The sequence below is a fragment of the Macrobrachium nipponense genome, chromosome 19, assembly GCF_015104395.2.
Source record: "Macrobrachium nipponense isolate FS-2020 chromosome 19, ASM1510439v2, whole genome shotgun sequence".
Taxonomy (NCBI): Eukaryota; Metazoa; Arthropoda; class Malacostraca; order Decapoda; family Palaemonidae; genus Macrobrachium; species Macrobrachium nipponense.
In genome coordinates this window covers 60,404,556-60,418,957 of record NC_061088.1, presented here as the reverse complement: position 1 = coordinate 60,418,957, position 14,402 = coordinate 60,404,556, and the positions used below count along the sequence as shown (strand labels likewise).

Below are 14,402 nucleotides of genomic sequence, written 5' to 3'. Positions count from 1 at the left end.
AGGTCTAAGTCGGAAAGATAGGTTTCCACTTCAGGGATGAAACATCGGTGTAAACAGATGGATGTTAAGACTTTGGTTATCAAGGTCTTGGAGTTATGCCTCCAGTAGACAGGCAAGGTATTCTTATTTTTGCTTTTGAGGGCACTGGGGTTTGCAGACTTATAAATAAAGCCTGGTTTTAGCATGTGGCCAGCAGCATTCCCACATACAATGAGTGTAGCCCTGTCTTTTTGGGCCTTTAATCCAGGAGCTTTGGCCTCTTCCTTCATCAAGTATGTTCTTGATGGCATTCTCTTCCAGAAAAGTCCAGTTTCATCCATGTTGAAGACCTGTTCAGGCCTGTATCCCATCTCCTGGATGATTTCTTTGAAGGTCTCTGGATACCTCTCTGCAGCTTTGACATCAGCAGATGCAGCCTCTCCATGCAGCTTCACATTCCTGATGTTAAACCTTTTTGAAAACTTGTCAAACCATCCCCTGCTGGCCTGAAAACTTCCACTGTCTGGTGATGTCAACAACGTTCCTGGCTGTGGCTCTTCTGTAGTACTACCCTCTTCCACAATCTTCTTATGAAACTGCAAAGCCTTCCCCCGAATCACATTGCCCTGCAAGGGGATGTCTTTTTTATGGTAGTCTTCTATCCATACTGCAAGGGCAGATTCCATCTTCACTATGTTTGGGTCTCTCTTCATAAAAACCTGCTTCGCCTTATTTCAGTAGCTCTTGGAGGCCCTTTTCCGAATTTTAGCCTCGCAGCCCCGGACCACTGAGATGCAACAAATGAGATACCGACTGTAACCCCTACCTGTATTTAGGGGTAGACTTGTAAACTGCGAAACTGACCATCTGCCTGAAATATATGGGTAGCTTACTTAACAAGTGCCACTAATTGCTTGTTAGATTTTGAGTCTAGATCCAGTATATGAGATACCAGATGAAACTAATATATAATATATCTGCAGACTCTACTGATTATAGAATGACCGGTGACAACCATTCTGGAGGGTGGGTTCCCCCTGACAGACGCATTGAAAAGGGGGTGTTAATTGGATCTAGATCCAACTTAGGAGATACAGAGTAAAATTTGCACTACAATAGCACTGCACATCCTAGAATACTGTGGTGGTAATGACAGACATTTTAGTGGATGGTATCCCCCTGACAGGCGCCCCACAACGAGTGGGGAGGGGGAGACAGGATCTGCATTCAACATTGGAAATACCAAGTAAAATTTGTACTACAATTGCACTGCACGTCCTAGAGTATTGCGGTGTTATTGACAGACATTTTAGTGGGTGGTTACCCCCTGACAGACACCCTACAATGAGTGGGGAGGGGGAGGGGGAGGGGGAGACAGGCTCTGCATCCAACATTGGAGATACCAAGTAAAATTTGTATTACAATAGCACTTCATATCTTACGTAGAATGCTGTGATGGTAATAACAGACATTTTAGTGGGTGGTAACCCCTGACAGGCACCCCACAATGGGTGGGAAGGGGGGAAGGGGATGGGGTAGGGGAGACAGGATCTGCACCCAACATTGGAGATACCAAGTAAAATTAGGAACTTAACAGTAGCACTTCATATCCTAGAATGCTGTGATGGTAATACCGGATATTGTAGTGGGTAGTTACCTCCTGACAGACACCCCACAACGAGTGGGGAGGGGGAGACAGGATCTGCAAGCAACATTGGAGGCACCAAGTAAAATTTGTACTACAATAGCACTTCATATCCTAGATTGCTGTGACAGTAATGCCAGACATTTTAGTGGGTGGTTTCCCCCTGACAGTCACACCCTAACAGCTGGGCAGGGGGAAGGGCAAACCTTGATGATTTATGTCTAGGTTAGTATAGTAGGCTTTTATTGATCCGTATTATAAATTATCGTAATATATTTAATAAATATTTGTATCCTTTCTATATGCGTTGTATTTATTTAATACAAATATTATTTGTTTGTTTCCTATAAATAACAGTCATCTGTAGGCCCATAATAATATGGTCATATTATTATTTAGTCAAGCAAGCAACTGACTTTAATTATAGTACTCGCTTTAGCTTTGTTTACGAGATGAACATTAATGTAGCGGTGGCTGGAAGATTGGCACTGTAAAATAGCATGTAAGTTCTTATCATTATTAGAGTTATTGCTGTAAAATGTCTATGTATATAACATTTGCTAAATAGAGTAATACGCACGCATTAAATAGATAGTAATACGTATGTAATATATACGCTATAGTCAGAGTACAGATCATAATAATTGGGCTATAGCCTATTCGGTTTGTTTTATCGAAGCTGGACTACCTTCTTTTGGTTTCAACTGACATTCATACTAATGAAATCGTGGATACATTTTTGTATTATCAGTTTTAGGAATGAGTATTGTTGTTACTATAGTCGACTTTTTTTCGGCTGGTGTAAAATTCGGCAGATATAATACACCTGGTTGAGGAAGGACACAGAGGATCTCTGTTTTTTAAACAATCTCTCCACACACCAAGTTATTTTGAACATTTCCATTCTCTCAAGAAGATCATTAATAAATATAAGAGCAAACTAGACCAAAAAAATAATCACCTAGCATTAATGTAAAGAAAACAAGAGAAATTAAAAATATAGTGCGATTGTGAATTTTTTTTATCGTTTTTTCTTTTATCGTTAATGTTTAATGAGTAAGTGTTTAGTGAATTGTTAGGGTTTAGTGAGTAGGCGTTTAGTGACTGTTAATGTGTCAGTATTCAGTGAATGTTTACTGAGTCTTTAGTGTTTAGTGAATGTTATTGAATGTTTATTGTGTAAGTATTCAATGAATGTTTGGTCTTTAGGGTTTTAGTGAATGTTTTGTGAATGTTAAGTGAGCGTTTAGTGAATGTCTTGTGAATGTTAGTGTTTAGTGAATATTTAGTGTCTAAGTATTTAGTGAGTGTTCAGGGTGTAATGAATGTTTATTGTGTAAGTATTCAGTGAATGTTTAGTGAGTGTTTAGGTTCAGTTAAAGTTTTGTAATTGTTTGAGTGTGGCGAATGTTTAGTAAGTATTCAGTGAGTGTTTAGTGAATGTCTTGCAAATGTTAGTGTTTAGCAAATGTTTAGTGTGTAAGCGTTTATTGAGTTGTTAATGAGTGGATGTTCATTCACTGTTTAGTATTTAATAAGTATTTAGGGTTTAGTAGGCATTTAGTATTTAATGAGTGCTTACGGTTTAGGAAATGCTTAGTGTATATTTAATGTTTAGGATTAAGTGAGTGTTTATTGAATGTTTATCGAGTGTTTCGGGTATAATGAGTATTTAGCAAGTTTAGTGTTTTAAGTGTTTAGTGAGCATTTAGTGTATAGTGAGTGCCTAGTGAGTGTTGGGTATTCAGAGTGCCTTAGTGTTATTGAGTGTGAGTGTATGTTAAGTGTGTGCGTGTATATAGTGATGGTATGTAAGTGTGAGCGCTTACTGAGTATAAGTACACTGTGAATGCTAGTGTTTAATGATTGTACTACATTACTGTTTACATAGTGCTTCGCTACTGTATGCAAAGAAAGTCCTGTAATTTACACAGGAACCATTTATGCTTGACACTGCTTAGATCCAAGAGCAGATACTTAGGCCTTGACCACAATGGTTGGAATGCTTAGACCTGTTTTCGTAAGATAATTTTTCTCTGTGAAATTGGGTCAAATAATAATAATAATAATAATAATAATAATGATGATGATGATGATAATAATAATAATAATAATAATAATAATAATAATAATAATAATAATAATAATAATAATAATAATGGAATAGAAAAATGCGCCTTAGTCAAGATACAAAAAGGCAAAGTAACGAGAACTGAAGGGATAAAGCTACCAGATGGGAGCAACATCAAACACATAGATGAGACAGGATACAAATACCTGGGAATAATGGAAGGAGGGGATATAAAACACCAAGAGATGAAGGACACGATCAGGAAAGAATATATGCAGAGACTCAAGGCAAGTACTCAAGTCAAAACTCAACGCCGGAAATATGATAAAAGCCATAAACACATGGGCAGTGCCAGTAATCAGATACAGCGCAGGAATAGTGGAATGGACTAAGGCAGAACTCTGCAGCATAGATCAGAAAACCAGGAAACATATGACAATACACAAAGCACTACACCCAAGAGCAAATACGGACAGACTGTACATAACACGAAAGGAAGGAGGGAGAGGACTACTAAGTATAAAGGACTGCATCAACATCGAGAACAGAGCACTGGGGCAATATCTGAAAACCAGTGAAGACGAGTGGCTAAAGAGTGCGTGGGAAGAAGGACTAATAAAAGTAGACGAAGACCCAGAAATATACAGAGACAGGAGAAAGATAGACAGAACAGAGAACTGGCACAACAAACCAATGCACGGACAATACATGAGACAGACTAAAGAACTAGCCAGCGATGACACATGGCAATGGCTACAGAGGGGAGAGCTAAAGAAGGAAACTGAAGGAATGATAACAGCGGCACAAGATCAGGCCCTAAGAACCAGATATGTTCAAAGAACGATAGACGGAAATAACATCTCTCCCATATGTAGGAAGTGCAATACGAAAAATGAAACCATAAACCACATAGCAAGCGAATGCCCGGCACTTGCACAGAACCAGTACAAAAAGAGGCATGATTCAGTGGCGAAAGCCCTCCACTGGAGCCTTAGTAAGAAACATCAGCTACCTTGCAGTAATAAGTGGTACGAGCACCAACCTGAGGGAGTGATAGACAACGATCAGGCAAAGATCCTCTGGGACTATGGTATCAGAACGGATAGGGTGATACGTGCAAATAGACCAGACGTGACGTTGATTGACAAAGTCAAGAAGATAGTATCACTCATTGATGTCGCAATACCATGGGACACCAGAGTTGAAGAGAAAGAGAGGGAAAAAATGGATAAGTATCAAGATCTGAAAATAGAAATAAGAAGGATATGGGATATGCCAGTGGAAATCGTACCCATAATCATAAGAGCACTAGGCACGATCCCAAGATCCCTGAAAAGGAATCTAGAAAAACTAGAGGCTGAAGTAGCTCCAGGACTCATGCAGAAGAGTGTGATCCTAGAAACGGCGCACATAGTAAGAAGAGTGATGGACTCCTAAGGAGGCAGGATGCAACCCGGAACCCCACACTATAAATACCACCCAGTCGAATTGGAGGACTGTGATAGAGCAAAAAAAAAGAAATAATAATAATAATAATAAAGATTTAAAGAATAATAGTAATAAAATATAGTACTAAGAGCTGGACTGAGACCTTTCAATATGGCCTCCCGAAGTCGCTCTCGGCAGGAATATCGCTACTCCAGTGATTGACGCCCTATGCCTTGCACACAGCTGACAGATTTGCACTTTCGGTTGTCCGATTTTTATGACCGTTGGAAACGCATTATAAATCATATTAGCAATGTTAAATCCATTGAACAGACGTGAGGATATAATATGATGTTAGTGCCTGTCTACTGGATATAATGAACAATGAAAGTAAAAATATTACTAAGGAGAAAATTAGCCGAATACTGGCTGTTGTGCGTGCCGGCGGGAAGTTAAGAGACAAACACACCCAGTTGGCTTTATACATCAAACTGGACGCACTAATGTATGCACTCTATTCTACTCCGATCCAAATGTACATGTGTTGCCACGTATCATGTACACACCCTATCTGGTGCACAAACTAACATACGCACACAAGTGTATTTTCTGACGCCATGATCATATAACTTCCAACTAACCAGGTCATTTGCATGCCCCGCCATCTCACTGGTGCGATTTGCTCATGTTATGGCTGTCTAGTTCTGACGTCCTGTGGAATTCACTGTTTTAGAATTTTCCAAAACACTCAAGACTGTGTCGTTGCCAACCTAATTCCAACTATTCACATACCAGTGCCTTATATACATATATAGATATATATTTAGTATATATATATATATATATCTATATATACTATTATATATAATACATATATATATATATAATATAGATAGATATATATATATATATATATGGTATATATAGATGTAATATATCTATATATATATATATATATATATATATATATATATATATATATATATATATATATATATATATATACATATATATCTATATATATATGTATATATATATATATATATATATATATGATATATATATGTATGTATATATAGTATATATAATATATATATCTATATATATATATAATATATATATTATATATATATATATATTATATATAATCTATATGTGTGTGTGTGTGAGTGTGTGTGTGTGTGTGTGTGTGTGTTACCGAGGTTCTAACTTTGGCACAGATTCTCAAAGAAAAAACAAAACCGATGCAAAGTCTCCAAGTCTACCATTCCGCTCACACTCATGTCTACTAAACTAAAGTTTATTAAACAAAGCCAACAAGGAACTAATATGATTCAATTGTAATAAATGAGATAATCATAAGACATCAGCTCATTAATTGAGTCATTTCCCCCCCACTAAAAGGTACTATGCCTCTAAGTCCATTAAGTAAACTCATAAAACACAAGTCCAAAAACTCAAACAAAAGTCTGACATGTCAATGCTCCCTGTATAGTTGTGATCTCTCACTGATACATCTAGAGACACAAAGAGAGAAAAAAAGACATTTTTAGAAATATGCACAGGGAATAATAACTGTGGGATTTTCCCACATTACTCACAAATGAAATATAAAAGAATAAAACTGCTGAGAAATGTAAGAATAAAAATGCTGCAAAATACAAAAGACCCAATCCACCCATATATTGCAAATAAAAAAGATCACTGTAATTTATATATGTAGTGACAAATACAAAAAAGTTCCAATGGGCTCTGTACATAGTGAATTTGTTTCGCGCTCACCTTACAGGCAATCTGCAGGAGTCCGAGAACGGGACTTCCTCTGTTCACAGGGCGTTATAAAAGAATAATCATAATTGTTTCAGAAATCAAAAGCTATCTTTCATTCATCCCGTCCATCAAACCAACTTACGTACATACTTCCCGCACAGAGCACGCCCATAACCAACTTCCGTTGCGAGAAGCGTCTGTGACATTTTTCAGGGTCAGCTCAGGAGAAGCTAAGTCAACAAGGTGTTATCAACGTGAGCATTTCTTTGTCTCCATGCCAGCCTGCTCTAAGAGCTGATTGCGTAAGCACTGACAAGTGTCTTAGTAAGCTCTGACACCTTCGATCTCCTTCCACTCACAAAATCCCCGATGTAGGAAAGATGATTCTACTTATTTCAAAGAGAAGCTTATATATATGTATATATATATATATCTATATATATATATAATATAATAATATTATACATATTATATATATGTATACACACACACACACACACACACACATATATATATATATATATGAATACTTATCACATCACCATGATTCATATAAATCATTCGAGCTACAAATGTCCTTTAATATCTAATTCGCTCTACCTCGGAATTGATATATTTTCATATAAGTACCGAAGATGAATTTTTAGTTGATAATAATTTCGTCCCCCCTTGGGATCGAACCACCGTCCAGTGGACGGGAAACGAAATCAGAACGGACAGTGACGTTGTCGAGTCGGCCAACAGAGAGGCTAAAGTTTATATCGATTTTGACCATTACAAATCACCGTCGATCTCGGTGTTTTCGTAATTAGAATCGATATGAAACCCCCTCAACCATGTTAGCCAATTCGAACGTTTGACCAACGTAGCCTTGTTATGAATACTTATCACATCACCGTGATTCATATAAATCATTCGAGCTACAAATTTCCTTTAATATCTAATTTGCTCTACCTCGGAATTAATATATTTTCATATATGTACCGAAGGGGAATTTTTAGTTGATAATGATTTCGTTCCCCCATGGGATCGAACCACCGTGGCAAAAAACCTTTATTTATACATAGCATCATGTTTTATATACTTCGTGATCAAGTTATTCATATATATATATATATATATATATATATATATATATATATATATATATATATATATATTTATATATATATATATATATGTCGTCGTGATACAAACAGATAGTCACACTTCACCTCTATGAACGAAGCCATCCGAAAATTTCAGTTACTTCGTATCTAAAGATTTTATCCTTGAAGATTTAATACAACATATATATATATATATATATATATATATATATATATATATATATATATATATATATATATATATATATACTATATATAAACATAAGTGACTTAAACCAAGCACTTCCATGTATTTCTACACCTCATCAGGGTTCAGGTATAATTGCCAAGAAAACAAATACAGTCACAAGAAGACTTCGTGGCAAGACAATTGATTACTATTAAAAGTGATCATGGTATTAACTGAACAGACTCCAAGGAAATTATGTTTTGCAAAGATTTAGTGAAAAGAAATTTATTAGAATCCTGTATAATTAAACAAGACTGTGATGATTGATTAAATATTACCCTAGGCTTACAGAGTTGATGAAATTTTAGCGAAGAGTATCTTAAAACAAGTAGGCTATTACGAATTAGGACTGTTCGGTATATGTGTTTGTGTGTATGTATGTATGTATGTATGTATGTATGATTTGCATTAAAGAGTCATATTCTAGAATGTACTTTGCGAGATTACACGATATCGGTAAAATAATTGGGTAATTTAATGAATGAAAGGTAATGAAAACTGTTGCGTCATATATGTTGCATACTTTACTAGTACTAATATTACTCTGCAAACCAAATTCCAGTTATTGAGCCTTTATTTTAGATTTCTTTGCTCCTTAACAACGGTATTAGGTAACTGATGGATGAGACAATTTTTAAATATAATTAGCAGTAACATGAAAATACTGCGAATTTCGTGAAAGGCACTGTGAAGGCACTGCTGCATATTGTAAATACCAGAAAGCACTTCTTCCAGGAAGTGGAATTGTTTGTTATTAATAGCTAACAAACACAGGACCTAATTTGCCAATAATGTTGACATTCTAATCATGATGGAATAAAGAGATTATGTGACACAAGATGCAAACAAAATTTTTTTTTTTTTTTTTTTTTTTTTTTTTTTTTTTTTTTTCAGGTAGACTTTGAAAATGTGATGCCTGGCACCGATCTTGGAGCTTTGTTCAACGAATTTTTCTCGATGGTTGGTCCGGAAATTCTGGAGATCATGGAGAGTAAGCTGAACTCTGATGACAGATTCCTTAATTGGATCAATGGGCTCATTAAACATAAGCATTTAAACCTCTACTACTAATCACATGCACGTCATTAGGATGTAAATGTTCATCATTCATTAACTGTTTAAATGTAATGATGTAGGATTTTGTTGTCTCTAAGTAAAGATTAGAAGTCTTCCTTGATTTTTTCCTTATTTAGGGCAGGTGGCTCCTACATTTTACAAGTTAATGAACACTTATGGGTTATATGCTGTAAGTAAGATTTCAGAAATTATAAAGCAATCCTGTTAGTGAGACAGCATGATTATATAGCCCACAAAAATTTTGAGACAAGCTGTTAACCTAAAGAAGGACTATAATGCTGATCCAGATATGCTGATTCTTGCATGATGGGTACCTTATGTTCTGTCTTGTCATTTTTTCTTCACTTACCTAAGAATGTCTGTAAGAAAATGTCAAGATCAATTTCCCTATATTAAGCTAAATAAAATACTGACTTTGGTATACCATTTGTCATGTGTATATATATTGACAGCTCAAGGATGAAAGAAAACATAAATAACTAAATATATATAATTAAAAATCATAAGTATTATGGTCAATGAACATAAACCATTAATTTGGTAAGGGTGAATTTTTATAAGCAGCAAAGTCTCACTGTTAATATAGAAACAATTAGGCTTCTTATGTGATTTCTTTTGTCAACATAATTTAAACAGGGCAGCAATAAGGAACACTTGTTCTTTTCTGTAATAGTGAAAGATGGAAAGTCGTAGACACAATGTATATTTATAACTAACTAACAGGAGCTTTTGCACGTTTTGTTTAACCGGCCAATTCAGCTCTAAAATAAAAGTAAGGAAAGTAATAAAAAAGTAAATCAAAGCAAAAGCGTAAACGCTTTATAAACGATGAATTAAAGAGGTCAAAAGGGCAATTTTGCGACAATTGATTCCGTATCCCCTGACAACCTCTGAAGTTCGCGGATGGTCACAGGAGTTTTGATATTTGTTTTTATACTGATAATTAGTAGTTGAAGTACTAGGTCCTCCTTGGTCAGAATCGGCAATGGAAGGATTCTAAGGCTAATCAACCGCATCCTGAACAATTGCATGCCAGATAAAGGAATATCTCCAACTCTGTCAAATTTGAAAAGTAAAACTATTTTGAGAAAGGTGTTCCAAATTATTTTAGATCTGTTTATGCTTCTTCCAACACAATTATACTAGTAGGAAAACTCGCTCGCTCTCCCCTACGCTGCCAGCAGGAGAATTGGATGTCTTGGAAGGGGAACGTCCGTCCGCCGTTGCTTTCGTCCTAGTTTGGTTTCATTTGATCATTTGATCATTTGATCATCCATCATGGCGAATAATGTAAGTATCATCAGTTTGTGGTCATATTTTAACTACTTCTCTATAGTTAGGCTAAACTTAACGAATCCATAAATCTTATTTGATAATAAAAGTATTACGTGTATTTAACAAGTGGTAATAAAATTCTTAACGATAAAAAATAAACGAACAATCACGTTGTATGTGCTGACAAGAGAAAAAGACCCATTAAATGAAATTTATGTATCTATTTTTTCCTGTTATGTACACATTTTCAGTATGAACAAATTAATGAAAAAATACTGTTCTTAGCTTCATCTCCAAAGTTTGTTTGTGGTAATCTGAATTTCAGTCCAGTGACCTGTTCATTAGTCCTCTAATCATTGATGTTATCCATGGCGTGTTGCATGTCTCATATGAAGAAAATAAAACCATAACAAAATATAAAAAAAAAAAAACTAGAAGAAACTAATAGCGAATCTCAAAAAATATATAAATGTGATTTCATATTTCCTTTCAACAACACACTTAGGAAGAAAAGATGTAGCAATAGAAGAAAACAGAATAAAAGAGGAAAGGACTCGGCGATTTAAACTTACTGTGAGAAACATGGATTTGAAGAAAAGGGAAAACGTACGAGCAGATCCATGCTCCGTTTTGAAAAAGTGATCATTAGCTTCCGGAATTAAACTACCATCATCGTCATCATCATCATCATCATCATCGTCGAATTTGGCCACACACCCGCCCAACGCCGCCGTCATTTTCTTCTATACTATTACCACCACTGCTGCTCTTTTTTTATAGTATCCTCCAAACTTCCATCAACTCCTTCCTATAAGTGTCTTTGATTAAGAAACTCATCTTGGTTTTCATATTTATTTTTATTTAACAAATGAAAATTTTCCGTACTGCCTTAATATGAACCACAATTCATTGCAATTTCTGTCATGAACCGCGTAATCTCTTACATTTTCTTCTTCGGAATTGGTCATACATACTTTTGCCCCGCCATTTACTCATTATATTATGTAATATCTCATGGCTAAAATTTGTTTGGAAGAATAAAAATTCCCGGTGGGAACACTATATTTTTCTAGTCATTACAGATATCGTGGGGATGCCTTTTTTGTTTTTGTTTTATCAATTGAATAGGTTGTTGCAACGTGTATGGATGGTCACAAATTACAAGGTATAACTCCGGCTTTAGATGGATTCATCATACAAGACACACCACTGAGTGTTTTTTCAATATTTTCGTATAATAAGCCTGGTTTAATAAAAGTACACTAAGAATTTTTGCAAAAGTCTTGAAAGTCTTAAACAATTGCGATAATTGCTAAATAATATCTTCCACCCACAGTTTGAACTACCAACGGTACCAAAACTACCTCTGTATCCTAGAGTCCCCTAATTTAGATTAGACATTTTTATCAAGAATTGAGACTTATTGTAAGCAAATACCTACGGGCAGTCGACTTAAAACTGATTCCATGTAACCCAATGACCAGCAAGTCCTTGTTTAAATATAAAAAGAGTATAGTTCCTTTGATGACCTCGAGAGTCATATATTTGATTAATTGCCCAGAAGTGACCTGGGGAAGTACGTGGGCTCCACCCAGAGGTTGTTAAAGGTGAGATTGGATTTCCATCGTGGAGTTAGCTATCGTACGGGTGTCAAACTATCAAACTCCGAATTTTCCTGTATTAGAGACCATTTGAAAAAATGCAATTACAATATTAATTACAAGGATTTCAAAATAATAGACAAAGCTCCAAACGAACACCAATTGACAATACGCGAATCTCTTTTTATTAACAACTGGTTCCCCAGTTAAATACTAAGTCCACGTCAACTCCTCTGTACCTCTTGAGTTTCTGTCGGAACCCAAACGTACACTGACAGTCACCCAGCTTTTGCCTTCAGCACTACTGGTAATCACTGTTCCCCTTCTCTTGTACCTCCCTTTACATTTCGTTAAGAAATAACTTTTTATCATGTTTAATTCTGAGTCTGTTTTTAATTCTGTTGTTCTTCTAATTTTTAGCTTCGAAAATGGGACACATGGTCATGAAACGTCAGCTAAATAAAGGATTTTGGTATCTCTCCATTCTCCAATGCTGCTTATCTGGTTTCAAGCAACCACCTTCAACTTTAGTATATATATATATATATATATATATATATATATATATATATATATATATATATATATATATATATATATATATATATATATATATATATATATATATATATATATATATTATATTTACGTGTGGGATCATTTTGGATGAGGGTATATTAGTAAAATCTCAAGCCTTACTGTAAAAAGCGTCTCAGTGGCGTGGTTGGTATGGTGTTGGCGTCGCACCTCGGTGGTCGCGAGTTCGATTCTCGGCCATTCCATTGAGGAGTGAGAGATGTGTATTTCTGGTGATAGAGTTCACTCTCAACGTGGTTCGGAAGTCACGTAAAGCCGTTGGTCCCAATGCTGAATAACCAATGGTTCCATGCAATGTAAAAACACCATACAAACAAACAAACAAACTTACTGTAAAAGGTCCACCACAACCCACACACGTAAGGATACGGAGTAATAATGAAGCGTTTTTGACTTACCTTGAGTTAGAAAACTGTTTAATCTGTTAAGGTCACCACGAAACCAGCCATTTAGTTCTAAATTAAGTTTATTTACACATAATTGAACAGCCTGAGACAAACAGAACGGCAGATAGGCCACGTGGAGAGGGCACAGAATACTTTCTTAAAGTATTCTATCATTTACAACATGAGAGATGGGCCAAATTCACAATTTATGCAAGGCTGGTTTCCGATATTTGATGATAATATCTTCTAAGGTAATTGGGCGCTAGCAAGGGCAGGTACACGAGACGGCAGGCGGAAATCTGGAAATGAATTCCAGGTTACACACAACATAAAACAAATACTTCTCGCACAACATTTATGACTAATGCACTATGGATGGAATTTATTCTTAAATCACACACAATGCTGATAATATGGGAAGAGGTCTATTGCTTAAGTGGAATAGCTTAATAAGGATCTTTGTTGATTTTGGACAATTCACAAGGGAAACACGTGATGCTAGTGGGGGATCAAAGAATGTTCTTTAGAGAGGAAAAAGAAATTTGAGTAATGAGAATAGTAAGATTTTTCGTCTTGGAGAGATAGGGGCTGATTGAATTTGCAACTTCTAGACGTACCTTAGTTTGCTTGTGCACATAGCTTGATGTATGATGAGGGCTCCAACCAGTGATGAGGGACAAAGGGCTGAACGAGCCAGCTGCGGACATGTCTGACTGCTATAAGATCTAGGAGAGGACTGAGAGCGAATCAGAGCGCAGCGGATTCCCTTTTGGGAGTTTTCCTCCAGCCGTCAGCAGGTCATTCTTGAAACAGACATACACCCAGTAACAAGGTCAAGATAAAATAGGTCTTAAGACTAGGCTTAGGAAGGACCTACCTAGCTGCCCACTTTCCCTTGTGTTATGTCCCTAGTGCTTAACAGAACTATACCTTCCTGCTAAACTACGAGGTCAGTCCCACCCAAATACTTCAGAAAAAATAAAACAATTTATTAGACCCATATGAACAAGTAACCGAATGTAAACCTCTTGAAAAAAAATATATAATATAATGAACATAATTAACCACCCCCTAAGTAACTAACTAAGCATTACAAATATAAATAATAACCTCAAATCCCCCCTCCCAACCCACATTTCCTGCCTCTTAGAGCTGCTAGGAATGGGATACAGGATATTATTGTATTTTAGTTCTTGCTTGACAAAGAATGTGACACAAAAGAAAAGGACAGTAGC

General features: G+C 35.9%; 1 protein-coding gene across 1 annotated transcript in view; it reads left to right on the top strand.

Moving 5' to 3' along the window:
• The window catches only part of LOC135217453 (uncharacterized), a 144,476-nt gene extending 135,074 nt beyond the window's left edge, over positions 1-9,402 (top strand). The window contains exon 7 of the mRNA XM_064253328.1: positions 9,126-9,402. Within this exon, the coding sequence (XP_064109398.1) occupies positions 9,126-9,302 (177 nt within the window). The 3' untranslated portion in view covers positions 9,303-9,402. The remainder of the gene's footprint in view (positions 1-9,125) is intronic.
• Positions 9,403-14,402: the final 5,000 nt, after the last annotated feature.